This window comes from Oncorhynchus masou, chromosome 24 (genome assembly GCF_036934945.1).
Source record: "Oncorhynchus masou masou isolate Uvic2021 chromosome 24, UVic_Omas_1.1, whole genome shotgun sequence".
Lineage (NCBI taxonomy): Eukaryota > Metazoa > Chordata > Actinopteri > Salmoniformes > Salmonidae > Oncorhynchus > Oncorhynchus masou.
The window spans coordinates 98,730,737-98,753,558 of NC_088235.1; the positions used below are offsets into that span (position 1 = coordinate 98,730,737).

At 41.7% G+C, this 22,822-nt stretch overlaps 1 protein-coding gene across 1 annotated transcript in view; it reads left to right on the forward strand.

The window, feature by feature from the left end:
• Window positions 1-22,822, forward strand: part of adcy1a (adenylate cyclase 1a) — a 124,050-nt gene that overhangs the window by 36,668 nt on the left and 64,560 nt on the right. Inside the window, exon 4 of the mRNA XM_064932985.1 lies at window positions 14,669-14,780. Within this exon, the coding sequence (XP_064789057.1) occupies window positions 14,669-14,780 (112 nt within the window). The remainder of the gene's footprint in view (window positions 1-14,668; window positions 14,781-22,822) is intronic.

Below are 22,822 nucleotides of genomic sequence, written 5' to 3' on the forward strand. Positions count from 1 at the left end.
AACACTCTCTCACATTATGGCTTACTGAAGTTACACTCTCGCATTATGGCTTACTGAAGATACACTCTCTCACATTATGGCTTACTGAAGTTACACTCTCTCACATTATGGCTTACTGAAGTTACACTCTCTCACATTATGGCTTACTGAAGTTACACTCTCTCACATTATGGCTTACTGTTACACTCTCTCACATTATGGCTTACTGAAGTTGCACTCTCTCACATTATGGCTTCCTGAAGTTACACTCTCTCACATTATGGCTTCCTGAAGTTACACTCTCTCACATTATGGCTTACTGAAGTTACACTCTCTCACATTATGGCTTACTGAAGTTACACTCTCTCACATTATGGCTTCCTGAAGTTACACTCTCTCACATTATGGCTTATTGAAGTTACACTTTCTCACATTATGGCTTCCTGAAGTTACACTCTCTCACATTATGGCACTGAAGTTACACTCTCACATTATGGCTGAAGTTACACTCTCTCACATTATGGCTTACTGAAGTTACACTCTCTCACATTATGGCTTACTACACTCTCTCACATTAGCTGAAGTTGCACTCTCTGACATTACACTCTCTCACATTATGGCTTCACTGAAGTTACACTCTCTCACATTATGGCTTCCTTACTGAAGTTACACTCTCTCACATTATGGCTTACTGAATTCACATTATGGCACTGAAGTTACACTCTCACATTATGGCTTCCTGAAGTTATGGCTTACTGAAGTTACACTCTCTCACATTATGGCTTCACATTATGAAGTTACACTCTCACATTATGGCTTACTGAAGTTACACTCTCTCACATTATGGCTTACTGAAGTTACACTCTCTCACATTATGGCTTACACATTATGGCTTCCTGAAGTTACACTCTCTCACATTATGGCTTACTGAAGTTACACTCTCTCACATTATGGCTTACTGAAGTTACACTCTCTCACATTATGGCTTCCTGAAGTTACACTCTCTCACATTATGGCTTACTGAAGTTACACTCTCTCACATTATGGCTTCCTGAAGTTACACTCTCTCACATTATGGCTTCCTGAAGTTACACACTCTCTCACATTATGGCTTCCTGAAGTTACACTCTCTCACATTATGGCTTCCTGAAGTTACACTCTCTCACATTATGGCTTACTGAAGTTACACTCTCTCACATTCACATTATGGCTTACTGAAGTTACACTCTCACATTATGGCTTCCTGAAGTTACACTCTCTCACATTATGGCTTCCTGAAGTTACACTCTCTCACATTATGGCTTACTGAAGTTACACTCTCTCACATTATGGCTTACTGAAGTTACACTCTCTCATTATGGCTTCCTGAACACTCTCTCACATTATGGCTTCCTGAAGTTACACTCTCTCACATTATGGCTTACTGAAGTTACACTCTCTACATTATGGCTTCCTGAAGTTCTCACATTATGGCTTCCTGAAGTTACACTCTCTCACATTATGGCTTCCTGAAGTTACACTCTCTCACATTATGGCTTCCTGAAGTTACACTCTCTCACATTATGGCTTCCTGAAGTTACACTCTCTCACATTATGGCTTACTGAAGTTACACTCTCTCACACATTATGGCTTCCTGAAGTTACACTCTCACATTATGGCTTCCTGAAGTTACACTGAAGTTACACTCTCACATTATGGCTTACTGAAGTTACACTCTCTCACATTATGGCTTACTGAAATTACACTCTCTCACATTATGGCTTCCTGAAGTTACACTCTCTCACATTATGGCTTACTGAAGTTACACTCTCTCACATTATGGCTTCCTGAAGTTACACTCTCTCACATTATGGCTTACTGATGTTACACTTCCTCACATTATGGCTGAAGTTTCTCACATTATGGCTTCCTGAAGTTACACTCTCACATTATGGCTTACTGAAGTTACACTCTCTCACATTATGGCTTACTGAAGTTACACTCTCTCACATTATGGCTTCCTGGCTCTCACTGAAGTTACACACATTATGGCTTCTCACATTATGGCTTACTGAAGTTACACTCTCTCACATTATGGCTTACTGAAGTTACACTCTCTCACATTATGGCTTACTGAAGTTACACTCTCACATTATGGCACTCTCTCACATTATGGCTTACTGAAGTTACACTCTCTCACATTATGGCTTACTGAAGTTACACTCTCTCACATTATGGCTTCCTGAAGTTACACTCTCTCACATTATGGCTTACTGAAGTTACACTCTCTAACATTATGGCTTCACTCTCTCACATTATGGCTTACTGAAGTTACACTCTCTCACATTATGGCTTACTGAAGTTACACTCTCTCACATTATGGCTTCCTGAAGTTACACTCTCTCACATTATGGCTTACTGAAGTTACACTCTCTCACATTATGGCTTACTGAAGTTACCCTCTCTCACATTATGGCTTCCCGAAGTTACCCTCTCTCACATTATGGCTTCCTGAAGTTACACTCTCTCACATTATCGCTTACTGAAGTTAAACTCTCTCACATTATGGCTTTCTGAAGTTGCACTGGCTCACATTATGGCTTACTGAAGTTGCACTCTCTCACATTATGGCTTCCTGAAGTTACACTCTCTCACATTATGGCTTTCTGAATTTACACTCTCTCACATTATAGCTTCCTGAAGTTACACTCTCTCACTGGCTTCTGAAGTTACATTATGGCTTCCTGAAGTTACACTCTCTCACATTATGGCTTACTGAAGTTACACTCTCTCATTATGGCTTACTGAATTACATTATGGCTTTCTCTCTCACATTATGGCTTCCTGAAGTTACACTCTCTCACATTATGGCTTCCTGAAGTTACACTCTCTCACATTATGGCTTACTGAAGTTACACTCTCTCACATTATGGCTTCCTGAAGTTACACTCTCTCACATTATGGCTTACTGAAGTTACACTCTCTCACATTATGGCTTGAACTGAAGTTACACTCTCTCACATTATGGCTTACTGAAGTTACACTCTCTCACATTATGGCTTACTGAAGTTACACTCTCTCACATGGCTTCCTGAAGTTACACTCTCTCACATTTGAACACTCATTATCTTCACATTCACATTATGGCTTACTGAAGTTACACTCTCTCACATTATGGCTTACTGAAGTTACACTCTCACATTATGGCTTACTGAAGTTACACTCTCTCACATTATGGCTTCCTGAAGTTGCACTCTCTCACATTATGGCTTACTGAAGACTCTCTCACATTATGGCACTCTACACACTACACTCTCACATTATGGCTTACTGAAGTTACACTCTCACATTATGGATTACTGAAGTTGCACTGTCTCACATTATGGCTTACTGAAATTACACTCTCTCACATTATGGCTTCCTGAAGTTACACTCTCTCACATTATGGCTTACTGAAGTTACACTCTCTCACATTATGGCTTCCTGAAGTTACACTCTCTCACATTATGGCTTACTGAAGTTACACTCTCTCACATTATGGCTTCCTGAAGTTACACTCTCTCACATTATGGCTTACTGAAGTTACACTCTCTCACATTATGGCTTTCTGAAGTTACACTCTCACATTATGGCTTACTACACTCTCTCACAGTTACACTCTCTCACATTATGGCTTACTGAAGTTACACTCTCTCACATTATGGCTTCCTGAAGTTACACTCTCTCACATTATGGCTTACTGAAGTTACACTCTCTCACATTATGGCTTACTGAAGTTACACTCTCACATTATGAGCTTCCTGAAGTTACACTCTCTCACATTATGGCTTACTGAAGTTACACTCTCTCACATTATGGCTTACTGAAGTTACACTCTCTCACATTATGGCTTCCTGAAGTTACACTCTCTCACATTATGGCTTCCTGAAGTACACTCTCACTCTCTCACATTATGGCTTACTGAAGTTACACTCTCTCACATTATGGCTTACTGAAGTTACACTCTCTCACATTATGGCTTCCTGAAGTTACACTCTCTCACATTATGGCTTACTGAAGTTACACTCTCTCACATTATGGCTTATGGCTTCACATTATGGCTTACTGAAGTTACACTCTCTCACATTATGGCTTACTGAAGTTACACTCTCTCACATTATGGCTTACTGAAGTTACACTCTCTCACATTATGGCTTCCTGAAGTTTCACATTATGGCTTCCTGAAGTTACACTCTCACACATTGGCTTACTGGCTTCTCACATTATGGCTTACTGAAGTTACTCTCTCACATTATGGCTTACTGAAGTTACACTCTCACATTATGGCTTACTGAAGTTACACTCTCTCACATTATGGCTTCCTGAAGTTACACTCTCTCACATTATGGCTTACTGAAGTTACACTCTCTCACATTATGGCTTCCTGAAGTTACACTCTCACATTATGGCTTCCTGAAGTTACACTCTCTCACATTATGGCTTACTGAAGTTGCACTCTCTCACATTATGGCTTCCTGAAGTTACACTCTCTCACATTATGGCTTACTGAAGTTACACTCTCTCACATTATGGCTTCCTGAAGTTACACTGGCTTCCTGAAGTTCACATCACATTATGGCTTACTGAAGTTACACTCTCTCACATTATGGCTTACTGAAGTTACACTCTCTCACATTATGGCTTACTGAAGTTACACTCTCATTATGGCTTACTGAAGTTGCACTCTCTCACATTATGGCTTACTGAAGTTACACTCTCTCACATTATGGCTTACTGAAGTTACACTCTCTCACATTATGGCTTACTGAAGTTACACTCTCTCACATTATGGCTTCCTGAAGTTACACTCACATTATGGCTTACTGAAGTTACACATTATGGCTTCCTGAAGTTACACTCTCTCACATTATGGCTTCCTGAAGTTCACATTATGGCTTACTGAAGTTACACTCTCACATTATGGCTTACTGAAGTTACACTCTCACATTATGGCTTACTCACATTATGGCTTCCTGAAGTTACACTCTCTCACATTATGGCTTACTGAAGTTACACTCTCTCACATTATGGCTTCCTGAAGTTACACTCTCTCACATTATGGCTTACTGAAGTTACACACTCTCACATTATGGCTTCCTGAAGTTACACTCTCTCACATTATGGCTTACTCACATTATGGCTTCTGAAGTTACACTCTCTCACATTATGGCTTACTGAAGTTACACTCTCTCACATTATGGCTTTCTGAAGTTGCACTGTCTCACATTATGGCTTACTGAAGTTACACTCTCTCACATTATGGCTTCCTGAAGTTACACTCTCTAACATTATGGCTTACTGAAGTTACACTCTCTCACATTATGGCTTCCTGAAGTTGCACTCTCTCACATTATGGCTTCCTGAAGTTACACTCTCACATTATGGCTTCCTCTCTCACATTATGGCTTACTGAAGTTGCACTCTCTCACATTATGTTACACTCTCTCACATTATGGCTTACTGAAGTTACACTCTCTCACATTATGGCTTCCTGAAGTTACACTCTCTCACATTATGGCTTACTGAAGTTACACTCTCTCACATTATGGCTTACACTCACATTATGAAGTTGCACTCTCTCACATTATGGCTTCCTGAAGTTACACTCTCTCACATTATGGCTTACTGAAGTTGCACTGTCTCACATTATGGCTTACTGAAGTTGCACTCTCTCACATTATGGCTTACTGAAGTTACACTCTCGCATTATGGCTTACTGAAGATACACTCTCTCACATTATGGCTTCCTGAAGTTACACTCTCTCACATTATGGCTTCCTGAAGTTACACTCTCTCACATTATGGCTTTCTGAAGTTACACTCCCTCACATTATGGCTTACTGAAGTTACACTCTCTCACATTATGGCTTATGGTTACACTTACATTATGAAGTAACATTATGGCTTACTGAAGTTACACTCTCTCACATTATGGCTTCCTGAAGTTACACTCTCACATTATGCTTACTGAAGTTACACTCATCACATTATGGCTTACTGAAGTTACACTCTCTCACATTATGGCTTACTGAAGTTACACTCTCTCACATTATGGCTTACTGAAGTTACACTCTCTCACATTATGGCTTCCTGAAGTTACACTCTCTCACATTATGGCTTACTGACATTATGGCTTTACACTCTCTCACATTATGGCTTACTGAAGTTACACTCTCTCACATTATGGCTTACTGAAGTTACACTCTCTCACATTATGGCTTCCTGAAGTTACACTCTCACATTATGGCTTACTGAAGTTACACTCTCTCACATTATGGCTTCCTGAAGTTACACTCTCTCACATTATGGCTTACTGAAGTTACACTCTCTCACATTATGGCTTACTGAAGTTACACTCTCTCACATTATGGCTTCCTGAAGTTACACTCTCTCACATTATGGCTGAAGTTTCTCACATTAAGTTACACTCTCTCACATTATGGCTTACTGAAGTTACACTCTCTAACATTATGGCTTACTGAAGTTACACTCTCTCACATTATGGCTTACTGAAGTGAGAAGTTGCATTACTACACTCTCACATTATGGCTTCCTGAAGTTACACTCTCTCACACTGAAGTTGCACTCTCTCACATTATGGCTTACTGAAGTTACACTCTCTCACATTATGGCTTCCTGAAGTTCACTCTCTCACATTATGGCTTACTGAAGTTACACTCTCTCACATTATGGCTTACTGAAGTTACACTCTCTCACATTATGGCTTCCTGAAGTTACACTCTCTCACATTATGGCTTACTGAAGTTACACTCTCTCACATTATGGCTTACATTATGAAGTTACACTCTCTCACATTATGGCTTCCTGAAGTTACACTCTCTCACATTATGGCTTACTGAAGTTACACTCTCTCACATTATGGCTTCCTGAAGTTACACTCTCTCACATTATGGCTTACTGAAGTTACACTCTCTCACATTATGGCTTCCTGAAGTTACACTCTCTCACATTATGGCTTACTGAAGTTACACTCTCTCACATTATGGCTTCCTGAAGTTACACTCTCTCACATTATGGCTTACTGAAGTTACACTCATTATGGCTTCTCACATTATGGCTTCCTGAAGTTACACTCTCTCACATTATGGCTTACTGAAGTTACACTCTCTCACATTATGCTTACTGAAGTTACACTTACATTATGGCTTACTGAAGTTACACTCTCTCACATTATGGCTTACTGAAGTTACACTCTCTCACATTATGGCTTACTGAAGTTACACTCTCTCACATTATGGCTTCCTGAAGTTACACTCTCTCACACATTACTGAAGTTACACTCTCTCACATTATGGCTTACTGAAGTTACACTCTCTCACATTATGGCTTACTGAAGTTACACTCTCTCACATTATGGCTTACTGAAGTTACACTCTCTCACATTATGGCTTACTGAAGTTACACTCTCTCACATTATGGCTTCTGAACACATTATGGCTTACTGAAGTTACACTCTCACATTATGGCTTACTGAAGTTACACTCTCTCACATTATGGCTTACTGAAGTTACACTCTCTCACATTATGGCTTACTGAAGTTACACTCTCTCACATTATGGCTTACTGAAGTTACACTCTCTCACATTATGGCTTACTGAAGTTACACTCTCTCACATTATGGCTTACTGAAGTTACATTACTCTCTCACATTATGGCTTACTGAAGTTACACTCTCTCACATTATGGCTTCCTGAAGTTACACTCTCTCACATTATGGCTTACTGAAGTTACACTCTCTCACATTATGGCTTACTGAAGTTACACTCTCTCACATTATGGCTTACTGAAGTTACACTCTCTCACATTATGGCTTACTGAAGTTACACTCTCTCACATTATGGCTTACTGAAGTTACACTCTCTCACATTATGGCTTCCTGAAGTTACACTCTCTCACATTATGGCTTCCTGAAGTTACACTCTCTCACATTATGGCTTACTGAAGTTACACTCTCTCACATTATGGCTTACTGAAGCTTACTGAAGTTACACTCTCTCACATTATGGCTTACTGAAGTTACACTCTCTCACATTATGGCTTCCTGAAGTACACTCTCACATTATGGCTTCCTGAAGTTACACTCTCTCACATTATGGCTTACTGAAGTTACACTCTCTCACATTATGGCACTGAAGTTACACTCTCTCACATTATGGCTTCCTGAAGTTACACTCTCTCACATTATGGCTTACTGAAGTTACACTCTCTCACATTATGGCTTACTGAAGTTACACTCTCACATTATGAGAAGTTGCACTCTATCAAATTATGGATTACTGAAGTTGCACTGTCTCACATTATGGCTTACTGAAATTACACTCTCTCACATTATGGCTTCCTGAAGTTACACTCTCTCACATTATGGCTTACTGAAGTTACACTCTCTCACATTATGGCTTCCTGAAGTTACACTCTCTCACATTATGGCTTACTGAAGTTACATTACTTCTGAAGTTACACTCTCACATTATAGTTACACTCTCTCACATTATGGCTTCTGAAGTTACACTCTCTCACATTACTGAAGTTACACTCTCTCACATTATGGCTTACTGAAGTTACACTCTCTCACATTATGGCTTACTGAAGTTACTCTCTCACATTATGGCTGAAGTTACACTCTCTCACATTATGGCTTCCTGAACACTCTCTACACTCTCTCACATTATGGCTTACTGAAGTTACACTCTCTCACATTATGGCTTTCCTGAAGTTACACTCTCTCACATTATGGCTTACTGAAGTTACACTCTCTCACATTATGGCTTACTGAAGTTACACCTCTCACATTATGGCTTACTGAAGTTACACTCTCTCACATTATGGCTTACTGAAGTTACACTCTCTCACACTCTCTCACATTATGGCTTACTGAAGTTACACTCTCTCACATTATGGCTTCCTGAAGTTACACTCTCTCACATTATGGCTTCCTGAAGTTACACTCTCTCACATTATGGCTTACTGAAGTTCACATTATGGCTCTGAAGTTACACTCTCTCACATTATGGCTTCCTGAAGTTACACTCTCTCACATTATGGCTTACTGAAGTTACACTCTCTCACATTATGGCTTACTGAAGTTACACTCTCACATTATGAAGTTACACTCTATCACATTATGGCTTACTGAAGTTACACTCTCTCACATTATTGCTTACTGAAGTTACACTCTCTCACATTATGGCTTCCTGAAGTTACACTCTCTCACATTATGGCTTCCTGAAGTTACACTCTCTCTAACATTATGGCTTACTGAAGTTACACTCTCTCACATTACTGAAGTTACACTCTCTCACATTATGGCTTACTGAAGTTCTCTAACATTATGGCTTACTGAAGTTACACTCTCTCACATTATGGCTTACTGAAGTTACACTCTCTCACATTATGGCTTAATGAAGATACACTCTCTAACATTATGGCTTACTGAAGTTACACTCTCTCACATTATGGCTTCCTGAAGTTACACTCTCTAACATTATGGCTTCCTAAAGTTACACTCTCTCACATTATGGCTTACTGAAGTTACACTCTCTCACATTATGGCTTACTGAAGTTACACTCTCTCACATTATGGCTTCCTGAAGTTACACTCTCTCACATTATGGCTTCCTGAAGTTACACTCTCTCACATTATGGCTTCCTGAAGTTACACTCTCTCACATTATGGCTTACTGAAGTTACACTCTCTCACATTATGGCTTACTGAAGTTACACTCTCTCACATTATGGCTTACTGAAGTTACACTCTCTCACATTATGGCTTCCTGAAGTTACACTCTCTCACATTATGGCTTACTGAAGTTACTGAAGTTCTCTCACATTATGGCTTACTGAAGTTACACTCTCTCACATTATGGCTTACTGAAGTTACACTCTCTCACATTATGGCTTCCTGAAGTTACACTCTCTAACATTATGGCTTCCTGAAGTTACACTCTCTCACATTATGGCTTACTGAAGTTACACTCTCTCACATTATGGCTTCCTGAAGTTACACTCTCTCACATTATGGCTTACTGAAGCTTACTGAACTCTCTACACATTATGGCTTACTGAAGTTACACTCTCTCACATTATGGCTTACTGAAGTTACACTCTCTCACATTATGGCTTACTGAAGTTACACTCTCTCACATTATGGCTTACTGAAGTTACACTCTCTAACATTATGGCTTACTGAAGTTACACTCTCTCACATTATGGCTTCCTGAAGTTGCACTCTCTCACATTATGGCTTACTGAAGTTACACTCTCTCACATTATGGCTTACTGAAGTTACAATCTCTCACATTATGGCTTCCTGAAGTTACACTCTCTCACATTATGGCTTCCTGAAGTTACACTCTCTCACATTATGGCTTACTGAAGTTGCACTCTCTCACATTGTTGCTTCTCACATTATGGCTTACTGAAGTTACACTCTCTCACATTATGCTTACTGAAGTTACACTCTCTCACATTATGGCTTACTGAAGTTACACTCTCTCACATTATGGCTTACTGAAGTTACACTCTCTCACATTATGGCTTACTGAAGTTACACTCTCTCACATTATGGCTTACTGAAGTTACACTCTCTCACATTATGGCTTCCTGAAGTTACACTCTCTCACATTATGGCTTACTGAAGTTACACTCTCTCACATTATGGCTTACTGAAGTTACACTCTCTCACATTATGGCTTCTTACTGAAGTTACACTCTCTCACATTATGGCTTACTGAAGTTACACTCTCTCACATTATGGCTTACTGAAGTTACACTCTCTCACATTATGGCTTACTGAAGTTACACTCTCTCACATTATGGCTTCCTGAAGTTACATGGCTTCCTGAAGTTCTCTCACATTATGGCTTACTGAAGTTACACTCTCTCACTGAAGTGACTGAAGTTACACTCTCTCACATTATGGCTTTCTGAAGTTGCACTGTCTCACATTATGGCTTACTGAAGTTACACTCTCTCACATTATGGCTTCCTGAAGTTACACTCTCTCACATTATGGCTTACTGAAGTTACACTCTCTCACATTATGGCTTCCTGAAGTTACACTCTCTCACATTATGTCTTACTGAAGTTACACTCTCTCACATTATGGCTTACTGAAGCTTTACACTCTCTCACATTATGGCTTCTTACTGAAGTTACACTCTCTCACATTATGGCTTCCTGAAGTTACACTCTCTCACATTATGGCTTACTGAAGTTACACTCTCTCACATTATGGCTTACTGAAGTTACACTCTCTCACATTATGGCTTACTGAAGTTACACTCTCTCACATTATGGCTTCCTGAAGTTACACTCTCTCACATTATGCTTACTGCTCTCACTGAAGTTACACTCTCTCACATTATGGCTTACTGAAGTTTACACTTCTCTCACATTATGGCTTCCTGAAGTTACACTCTCTCACATTATGGCTTACTGAAGTTACACTCTCTCACATTATGGCTTCCTGAAGTTACACTCTCTCACATTATGGCTTACTGAAGTTACACTCTCTCACATTATGGCTTACTGAAGTTACACTGTCTCACATTATGGCTTACTGAAGTTACACTCTCTCACATTATGGCTTCCTGAAGTTACACTCTCTCACATTATGGCTTACTGAAGTTACACTCTCTCACATTATGGCTTCCTGAAGTTACACTCTCTCACATTATGGCTTACTGAAGTTACACTCTCTCACTACACTCTCACATTATGGCTTCCTGAAGTTACACTCTCTCACATTATGGCTTACTGAAGTTACACTCTCTCACATTATGGCTTACTGAAGTTACACTCTCTCACATTATGGCTTCCTGAAGTTACACTCTCTCACATTATGGCTTACTGAAGTTACACTCTCTCACATTATGGCTTACTGAAGTTACACTTCACATTATGGCTTCCTGAAGTTACACTCTCACATTATGGCTTCACACTCTCTCACATTATGGCTTACTGAAGTTACACTCTCTCACATTATGGCTTCCTGAAGTTACACTCTCTCACATTATGGCTTACTGAAGTTACACTCTCTCACATTATGGCTTACTGAAGTTCACATTACTGAAGTTACACTCTCACATTATGGCTTACTGAAGTTACACTCTCTCACATTATGGCTTCCTGAAGTTACACTCTCTAACATTATGGCTTACTGAAGTTACACTCTCTCACATTATGGCTTACTGAAGTTACACTCTCTCACATTATGGCTTCCTGAAGTTACACTCTCTCACATTATGGCTTCCTGAAGTTACACTCTCTCACATTATGGCTTACTGAAGTTACACTCTCTCACATTATGGCTTCCTGAAGTTACACTCTCTCACATTATGGCTTACTGAAGTTACACTCTCTCACATTATGGCTTCCTGAAGTTACACTCTCTCACATTATTATGAAGTTACACTCTCTTCCTGAAGTTACACTCTCTCACATTATGGCTTACTGAAGTTACACTCTCTCACATTATGGCTTCCTGTTACACTCTCTCACATTATGGCTTACTGAAGTTACACTCTCTCACATTATGGCTTCCTGAAGTTACACTCTCACATTATGGCTTCTGAAGTTACATTATGGCTTACTGAAGTTACACTCTCTCACATTATGGCTTCCTGAAGTTACACTCTCTAACATTATGGCTTCCTGAAGTTACACTCTCTCACATTGTGGCTTACTGAAGTTACACTCTCTCACATTATGGCTTACTGATTTTACACTCTCTCACATTATGGCTTCCTGAAGTTACACTCTCTCACATTATGGCTTCCTGAAGTTACACTCTCTCACATTTTAGCTTCCTGAAGTTACACTCTCACATTATGCTTCCTGAAGTTGCACTCTATCACATTATGGCTTACTGAAGTTGCACTCTCTCACATTATGGCTTACTGAAGTTGCACTCTCTCACATTATCTTCTCACATTATGGCTTCCTGAAGTTACACTTACATTATGAGAAGTTGCACTCTATCACATTATGGCTTACTGAACATTATGGCTTACTGAAGTTACACTCTCTAACATTATGGCTTACTGAAGTTACTCTCTCACAAGTTGCACTCTATCACATTATGGCTTAAGTTACACTCTCTCACATTATGGCTTACTGAAGTTACATTATGGCTTACTGAAGTTCTCACATTATGGCTTACTGAAGATACACTCTCTAACATTATTGCTTACTGAAGTTACAATCTCTCAAATTATGGCTTCCTGAAGTTACACTCTCTAACATTATGGCTTACTGAAGTTACACTCTCTCACATTATGGCTTCCTGAAGTTACACTCTCTCACATTTTAGCTTACTGAAGTTACACTCTCTCACATTATGTCTTACTGAAGTTACACTCTCTCACATTATGTCTTACTGAAGTTACACTCTCTCACATTTTAGCTTACTGAAGTTACACTCTCTCACATTATGTCTTACTGAAGTTACACTCTCTCACATTATGGCTTCCTGAAGTTACACTCTCTCACATTATGGCTTACTGAAGTAACACTCTCTAACATTATGGCTTCCTGAAGTTACACTCTCTTGCATTATGGCATGGGTTATGGTATGGGCAGACATAAGCTACAGACAACAAACACAATAGCATTTTATCTATTGCAATTTGAATGCACAGAGATACCGTGATGAGATTCTGAAGCCCATTGTCGTGCCATTCTTCCGCCATCATCACCTCATGTTTCAGCATGGTAATACACAGCCCCATTCTCAAAGGATCTGTACACAATTCCTGGGAGCTGAAAATGTCCCAGTTCTTGCATAGCCTGCATAATCACCAGGCATGTCATCCATTGATCATGTTTGGGATGACGAGTACAACAGCGTGTTCCAGTTCCCGCCAATATCTAAGAACTTTGCACAGCCATTAAAGACATGTGGGACAGCATTCCACAGGCCACAATCAACAGCCTGATCAACTCTATGCGAAAGAGATGTGTCGCCCTGCATGAGGCAAGTGGTGGTCACACCAGATACTGACTGGTTTTCTGATCCAAACCCAACAGATCTGTATTCCCAGTCATGTGAAATCCATAGATTAGGGCCTAATTAATTCATTTCAATTGACTGATTTCCTTATATGAACTGTAACTCAGTAAAATCTTTCAAATTGTTGCATGTTGTGTTTATATTTTTGTTCAGTATATAACACCTTGCTGTTCAAACCATCTGTGCTGTGGCAAATTGCTTTTAATACTCCATTCAAACTAAAGCAACACTGCCTTCATCCTAAATGGCACCCTACTCCCTTTATTGTGCACTACTTTTGAACAGACTGTTCTACAAGATACTCTCCTTTACTCACTCGTTCGTGGGTGTCTGTGTGTTGTATGTGTGCGCGTTCGTGCATGTGTGTGATTGCGATGATTTGGTTTTTATCCCTTTGATAAACTGGGAGAAGCTGACAAGCACATCTTCTTCTTAGCTCAGTACATTCATATTCATCAACAAAGTAGTGTTGACAGTGTCTGACTCAAATAAGCTCAACTGTGCTACAAGAAAATAATGTTATTTGTGACTGAGAGGGCCCTTTCGCATGATTAGACCTTTTTAAATGGTCATTGTTAGAAACAGTATAATAATGTCTATCTTTCTTTCTTTCTTTCCCCCCTCCCCTCCCTCCCCTCCAGTATCTTGTTTGCAGACATCGTGGGGTTTACCAGTCTGGCGTCTCAGTGTACTGCCCAGGAACTGGTCAAACTGCTCAACGAACTCTTCGGGAAGTTTGACGAGCTGGCCACAGTGAGTCCCTCCATCCTATTGGTCCCCTAACCGCAGTGTGTGTGTGTGTGTATGTGTGTATGTGTGTATGTGTGTATGTGTGTATGTGTGTATGTGTGTGTGTGTGTGTGTGTGTGTCCACATCCATGCATGTCTGAGGATGTCGGGAGATGATGTGGAAATGTGCCACTAGGGGCAACAGTGAGCACTGATGCCTTCAACTAGGTTTTGGCCTTTGATTCCAAAGGTTGCAAGTTTGAATCCAGCGATATAAAGTTGTTTTTTATAATTTTGTTTTAAGCCTATCCCAAACTTTAACCCTTACCTTAACCATTCGAAGTTAATGCCTAACCTTAAGATTTTGGAGTTATTGTCTGAACTTAACCCTAACCTTACACACTTAGAAATGTTACGTTTTGAACAACTTCGAAATTTGACATCTGAGAAACATGGATGAATGTCTAATTCTGACATGAGACTGTGAGAGCTGGTAGGTGTGTCTGGTAGAAGGAGGTAGAGGCTGTTATCTGTGGCACATGCATTATTAATATGATTACAGTAGTCTGGCAGTAGAAAGCTTATCACGCTCCTAATTTGCTTTACCAGGCCACAGCTCTAAACAAGCTTACAGCTACACATACATTAGAGCATATATCTCCCTGTCTCTCTCTCTCTCTTTCATGCTCTCTCTCTCTTTCATGCTCTCTCTCTCTCTCTCTCTCTCTCTCTCTCTCTCTCTCTCTCTCTCTGTGTCTTTCTCTCACACTGAGCTACACCCCACAGATACAGTATCAGATATCCTCTTTATTTAAAATGTTACTGTGACTCATAGCATGTGTGTGTTTGCAAGAGGAAAATTATGCCGTACTGTACGAAATACAATATGTAAATCCACCTTATTTTCTCTTTCCTTCCTATGTCTCTAGAAATCTTTTTTACTCGCCATTTTTCCATATCTCACGCTCCAATTCTGTTCTTTGGGATGATCCCTCTATCTTTCTCGCTCTAATTCTCTCTGCTCCTTGACCTTCTCCTCCCCTCCCTTCTTCCATCCCTCTCTCACTCATCCACTCTGTCCCTCAGGCCTTGTATCATTCTGCCGATCGATACATTCCTTGACATAATAAGGTAGGAAAGTAAATTGAAGATCCATCTCTTTTGTTCTTTCAGTCATTTTCTCTCTCTTTTCCTTGTATTTAATTCCCCCTGTCTCTGGCAGGTATCCACCACCGGCTCTCTACTACAGAGGAACAAGAGGAGTAGAACTGAGTAGTAGAAACCCCTAGAATACGAAAATATATTCAAACACACTCAAACCAGTCTTTGTCAACTATAATTTTGAATCCCAAAGTTTTTACTAATAAGGAAAGCAAAGCTTATTTTATGTCTTAAAGCACGAGGAGAGCAAAGCTTATTTTATGTCTTAAAGCATGAGGAGAGCAAAGCTTATTTTATGTCTTAAAGCACAAGGAGAGCAAAGCTTATTTTATGTGTTCCTGTCTCTATGCTACCACACTTTATGAGCATATCTCTTGAAACTACTAACGCATGCACGCACGCTACACATGCATGTCACACACACACACACACACACACACACACACACACACACACACCCCATGGCTATGTCACATGATTAGCATTATCCCCTCTTGAGTCTGAAACGGTGTCTCAGCAATCAGCTTAAGTTGGAGAGAGAGATGGGGGTGAGAGAGAGTGAAAGAATATAAAGGGAGAGAGAGAGAGAGGGAGAGAGAGAGGGAGGGAGACAGAGAGAGAGATGGAAGAGAGAGAAATAATATAGAGGGAGAGAGAGACAGAGTGAGAGAAGGGAGAGAACAGGATTGAGATATACAGAGAGAGAACAAGAGAGAGGGAGCGGGAGAGAAAGAGAAAGAGAGGGAAGAAGAAGAGAGCTAAAGAGGTAGAGTATATTTCTAAGTAAGTTTCTATCTAGCGTTGAGACTGTCAGGTTGATATTTTTGCTGGGCTCCTTTAAAGAATGAAGGATGGAGGATGAAAGGAATGCAGAGATTTAAACAGAGGATAAAATACACGGAGAGAGATTAAGAGGGAGGTCACTCTGTGTAATGCTTTACATCCCCATAACATTTCCTACACATTAGCTTAGTACCAAATGGCACCCTATTCTATTGATAGTGGCGCTAGGTAGCCTAGAGCATTGGGCCAGCCTAGAGCGTTGGGCCAGCCTAGAGCGTTGGGCCAGTAACCGAAAGGTGCAAATCTGTCATTCTGTCCCTGAGCAGTTAATTCACTGTTCCCCGGACACCGAAGATGTGGATGTCAATAATGGCATCCACCCCCACCTCTCTGATATAGGGGGGTTGGGTTAAATGCGGAAGACGCATTTCAGTTGAATGCATTAAGTTGTACAACTGACTAGGTCTTTCCCTTACTGTTGACCAGGGCTCTAAGGGAGATAGAGAGTAGTGATCAAAAGTAGTGCACTATATGTTAAGTTCATGTTTTAAGTATCCCTATATTTCTGTTATTCCGGTGCTATCACTTTGTTATTAGTACTCCTGCGCAGTAGTCTCACTGTTGGTGGACCTGGCCTGAGTGCTATGGCAACCATATATTGTGGAAATACGGTTTGATAAATGTTGTTAAACTGGAACCTAGTTGTTGTGTCATTTTAAGTTAACACTACAGTATATAGGGAATAGGGGGCCATTTGGGATGCAGATATGAGACATACAGTTGAAGTCGGAAGTTTACATACACTAAGGTTGGAGTCATTCAAAATACTTTTTCTAACACTCCACAACTGTCTTGTTAGGACAAAAGTCGGTTAGGACATCTACTTTGTGCATGACACAAGTAGTTTTTCCAACAATTGTTTACAGACAGATTATTTCACTTATAATTCACTGTATCACAATTCCAGTGGGTCAGAAGTTTACATACTCTAAGTTGACTGTGCCTTTAAACAGCTTGGGAAATTCCAGAAAATGATGTCATGGCTTTAGAAGCTTCTGATCATTTTAGTCAATTGGAGGTGTACCTGTGGATGTATTTCAAGTCCTACCTTCAAACTCAGTGCCTCTTTGCTTGACTTCATGGGAAAATCAAAAGAAATCAGCCAAGACCTTAAAAAAACAATTGTAGACCTCCACAAGTCCGATTCATCCTTGGGAGCAATTTCCAAACGCCTGAAGGTACCACATTCATCTGTTCAAACAATAGATCCGCAAGTATAAACACCATGGGACCACGCAGCCGTCATACCGCTCAGGAAGTAGACATGTTCTGTCTCCTAGAGATGAACGTATTTTGGTGCAAAAAGTGCAAATCAATCCCAAAACAACAGCAAAGGACCCTGTGAAGATGCTGGAGGAAACAGGTACAAATGTATCTATATCCACAGTAAAACAAGTCCTATATCGACATAACCTGAAAGGCCGCTCAGCAAGGAAGAAGCCACTGCTCCAAAACCGCCATAAAAAAGCCAGACTACGGTTTGCAACTGCACATGGGGACAAAGATCGTACTTTTCTGGTCTGTTGAAACAAAAATAGAACTTTTTGGCCATAATAACCATCGTTATGCTTGGAGGAAAAAGATGGAGGCTTGCAAGCTGAAGAACACCATCCCAACCGTGAAACATGGGGGTGGCAGCATCATGTTGTGGGCTGTTTGCTCCAGGAGGGTCTGGTGCACTTCACAAAATAGATGACCTAATGAGGTTGGAAAATTATGTGGATATATTGAAGCAATATCTCAAGACATCAGTCAGGAAGTTAAAGCTTGGTCGCAAATGGGTCTTCCAAATGGACAATGATCCCAAGCATACTTCCAAAGTTAGTAAAATGGCTTAAGGACAGCAAAGTCAAGGTATTGGACTGGGCATCACAAAGCCCTGACCTCAATCCCATAGAGAATTTGTGGGCAGAACTGAAAAAGCATGTGCGAGCAAGGAGGCCTTGAAACCTGACTCAGTTACACCAGCTCTGTCAGGAGGAATGGGCCAAAATCCACCCAATTTACTGTGTGAAGCTTGTGGAAGGCAACCGGAAACGTTTGACCCAAGTTAAACAATTTAAAGGCAATGCTACCAAATACGAACTGAGTGTATGTGTAACGGATGTGAAACGCTAGCTTAGTTAGCGATGGTGCGCACTAAATAGCGTTTCAATCGGTGACGTCACTTGCTCTGAGACCTTGAAGTAGTAGTTCCCCTTGCTCTGCCATGGTCGCGGCTTTGTGGAGCGATGGGTAATGATGGTTCGTGGGTGACTGTTGTTGATGTGTGCAGAGGGTCCCTGGTTCGCGCCCGGGTATGGGCGAGGGGACGGTCTAAAGTTATATTGCTACATATGTAAATGTCTGACCCACTGGGAATTTGATGAAAGAAATAAAAGCTGAAATAAATCCTTCTCTCTACTATTTTACATTTTACTTTCTTAAAATAAAGTGGTGATCCTTACTGACCTAAGACAGGACATTTTTACTAGGATTAAGTGTCAGGAATTGTGAAAAACTGAGTTTAAATGTATTTAGCTAAGGTGTATGTAAACATCCGACCTCAACTGTATTTGGGTGACAGTAGTGCCCTACATGATAGATGTGGAGGACATAACTGTAGTGCAATATGAGTCTTTCTGTCTATGAATCAGTTATGGATTTTGATATAAGAAAGTCAATATAGAAGAAATACAATGAGGGTTTTTGTGTGTGAGAATGTGTGTCCGAGTGTGCGTGCATGTGTGTGCGCATGTGTGTGTGTGTGTATGTGCATGTGCGCATATGTGTGCATGTGTGCGTGTGTTTGTGCATGTATGTGCGCATGTGTGTATGCGTGTGCGCATGTGCTGTGTGTGTTTTGTGTAGTTGCAGCTGTGGCCTAATTGAGATTTATACCCTGTCGTGTTTGGCCAACAGGCAAGGGGAAATTCACTGCTCCAACCGGGTCTGTCACAGCAGCTAAGCCTGTCTGACTTCTTTACGTGACACACACACACACACACACACACACACACACACACACACACACACACACACACACACACACACACACACACACACACACACACACACACACATGCACTCTGCCTTGCTCTAGGATAATGATCCAGGTTGTGATTTCTCATATCCTTCCTCCCACGCCAGAATTTTTCTGCTCCTGGGAGCAGAAAACCGGAGCTCCCCGTCTCCTCTCATCTCATCTCCGCCTCTCACTGCACTTGCCATGCATCTCCCGTGTGTGTGCTTGTGTGTTTCAGTGTGTGAAGGTTGGTGCCTTCGGCCTAATTATTGTATGTCTACCCTTACGTGTCTCTGATGTGCTGATGTGTGATATGGTGCTAACTGGAAATAACAGTGTTTTCTGGTTAGGTTTTTGTGTACCTGTGTACCTGTGTACCTGTGTGTGTACGCTTCTGTCTGTGGTTGTGTATGTGCGTCAACAGTAGGTGTGTGTTTTAGTGTGTGTTCTTGTGAATGTGTACGTGCATCTGCATGTGTCTGTGTGTGTCTTTATATCTCTGTCTGTGTGTGTATTTGTGTGTGTGTGTTGTTGATGCTGGTGAATTTGTGCTCTGTGACAAATAGCTAATCTCTGTGGGAATGTGTGGGAGGGATTCTACTTCAAGAGCATGTCGGAGCTATTAGAGTTAGCCTGAAACACGCACACACGCACGCACACACACACACACACACACACACACACACACACACACACACACACACACACACACACACACACACACACACACACACACACACACACACACTGAATATCTCTGATATTCTACATTCTCATATTGAGTCCTACTCATTATTTTCAGACACACAGTAGAAACGATTGGGTCTCATTCAATCAAATCCTGTAACCTGATTTCCTAGTCGTCATAACCCTGGCTACAAGAATGTACATTCATATAGCTGTCTGGGTTCAGGTTTTGACAGGCAAAAAGGTTTCTTCGCCATTTGGACAGTTCTTGAGTCATATTACGTAGTTTTTCTTTTTTTATGATTGCGAATAATCTGTACAAATATGTTTTTCCTGTTGTCTTTCCTGCCTTGTTAGAGCAGCCAAATACTGCACACAAATTGACCTACAGTATTGTGATTATTCTTTGTATTTGTCTTTGTCAGACTGCACAGCTGAACGCTCAATGCTGGAAACACTCAGCTACTCGGTTTGTTGCTTTTGACAAAAAAAAAACTACTGTTTTTTGCATGAAATCCGCGATGCGGTTAGCTTTCAACATCTAGGACTGTTATTTGTTGTCCCCGAAATCCCGCTTAACAGACAGTTTGAAGCCTGCTTGACAGAGACACTAACCTTAGCTAGCTAAGCTAAGCTGCTTGCCATCATCTAAGGATTTTCCGAATCTTGGAACGCCTCTTCCCATGCAGGCCTCCCCATTCAGAGGAAGAGGCCAACACTTCCTGCCATGACTGACCCATCAGACTCAGACCAGTTCCACAACGCTGTCTCCCTGCAAGGAGCCACCATTGGACAACAATTGGACAACTGCAATGTCTTATGTAGAGACTCCATACCCTTGCAGAACGCCATGACCAGGCGTTTCCCCATTGGGCAGCAGGTCACACACGTAATCTCCCAGCCTACCCCAGTGGCCGAGCTGGGCATCCCCACTCAGCCCCTCTCCATGCCCATGGATGTTAGTGTGCTGGACGGACGCTCTATAGGCCAGGTCACTCACAATACCACTCCCATCAACCTACGAGTGTCAGAGAACCACAGCGAGAAAATCCAATTTGTACTGATTAAGTCTCCTCAGGTTCCGGTGGTATTGGGATTCTCTTGGCTCCAGCGACACAATCCCATCATTGACTGGACTGCTGGTGACATTATGGGTTGGAGCCCTTTCTTCCACGCCCATTGTCTGAAGTCGCATCCTGCCCCGGGATGTTTTCCTGTGGGCTCGGAAGTTACCCCGGACCTCTCTGCCATTTCCGCGGAGTACCAAGAACTCTGGGAGGTGTTCAGTAAGGCCCAAGCCACTTCGCTTCCGCCGCACTGACCCTATGACTGCGGGATTGACCTTCCCCCAGGCACCACTCTGTCCCAGGGACGACTGTACTCTTTGTCGGGTCCGGAGACCAAGGCTATGGAAAACTACATTGAGGACTGTCTAGCTGCAGGGTTCATCCATACTTCTGCCTCCCCCACCGGTGCAGGGTTCTTCTATGTGGAGAAGGAAGACAAAACCCTGCATCCGTGCATCGACTACCGGGGCCTCAACGACATCACGGTGACGAACCGCTACCTGCTACCCTCAACTCCTCTGCCTTCGAGTCGCTCCAGGGGGCCACCGTGTTCTCCAAGCTGGACCTACAGAACGCCTATCACCTGGTGCGGATACAGGAAGGGGATGAGTGGAAGACTGTCTTCAACAGGGCCAGCGGTCACTATGAGCATCTGGTCATATTATTTTGTCTTACCAATGCCCCAGCTGTGTTCCAGGCTCTTGTTAATGATGATCTCCGCGACTTGTTGAACCGGTTCATCTTCGTCTACCTCGATGACTTCCTCGTCTTCTCCCACTTCACCCAAGAACACATGCTCCACGTTCGACAGGTTCTCCAACGCCTCCTGGAGGACCAGTTTTTTGTAAAAGCGGAGAAGTGTGAATTCCATCACTCCACCATCCCCTTCCTGGGTTACATCATCGCTACAGGGAGTGTAAAGATGGATCCCGGGCAGGTGAGAGTGGTGGTGGATTGGCCCCATCGTACATCCAGGGTGCAGCTGCAATGTTTCCTGGGATTTGCAAACTTTTAGATAACCGGATGTTTGTGCCTGACGCTGTCCGCTCCTCAGTTCTGGAGTGGGCCCACTCCTCCAGGCTTGCCTGCCACCAGGGATCCCATTGGACCATTGGCCTACCATGGTCCCGGACGTCTCCGCGTCCGTGGCTGCCTGCAAGGTCTGTGCGCAGAACAAGACTCCTCAGCAAGCTCCGGCTGGTCTTCTTCAACAACTGCCTGTCCCTCACCATCCCTGGTCTCACATATCCCTGGATTTCATTACGGGTCTTCCCCCGTCTGATGGCAACACCACCATCCTGACA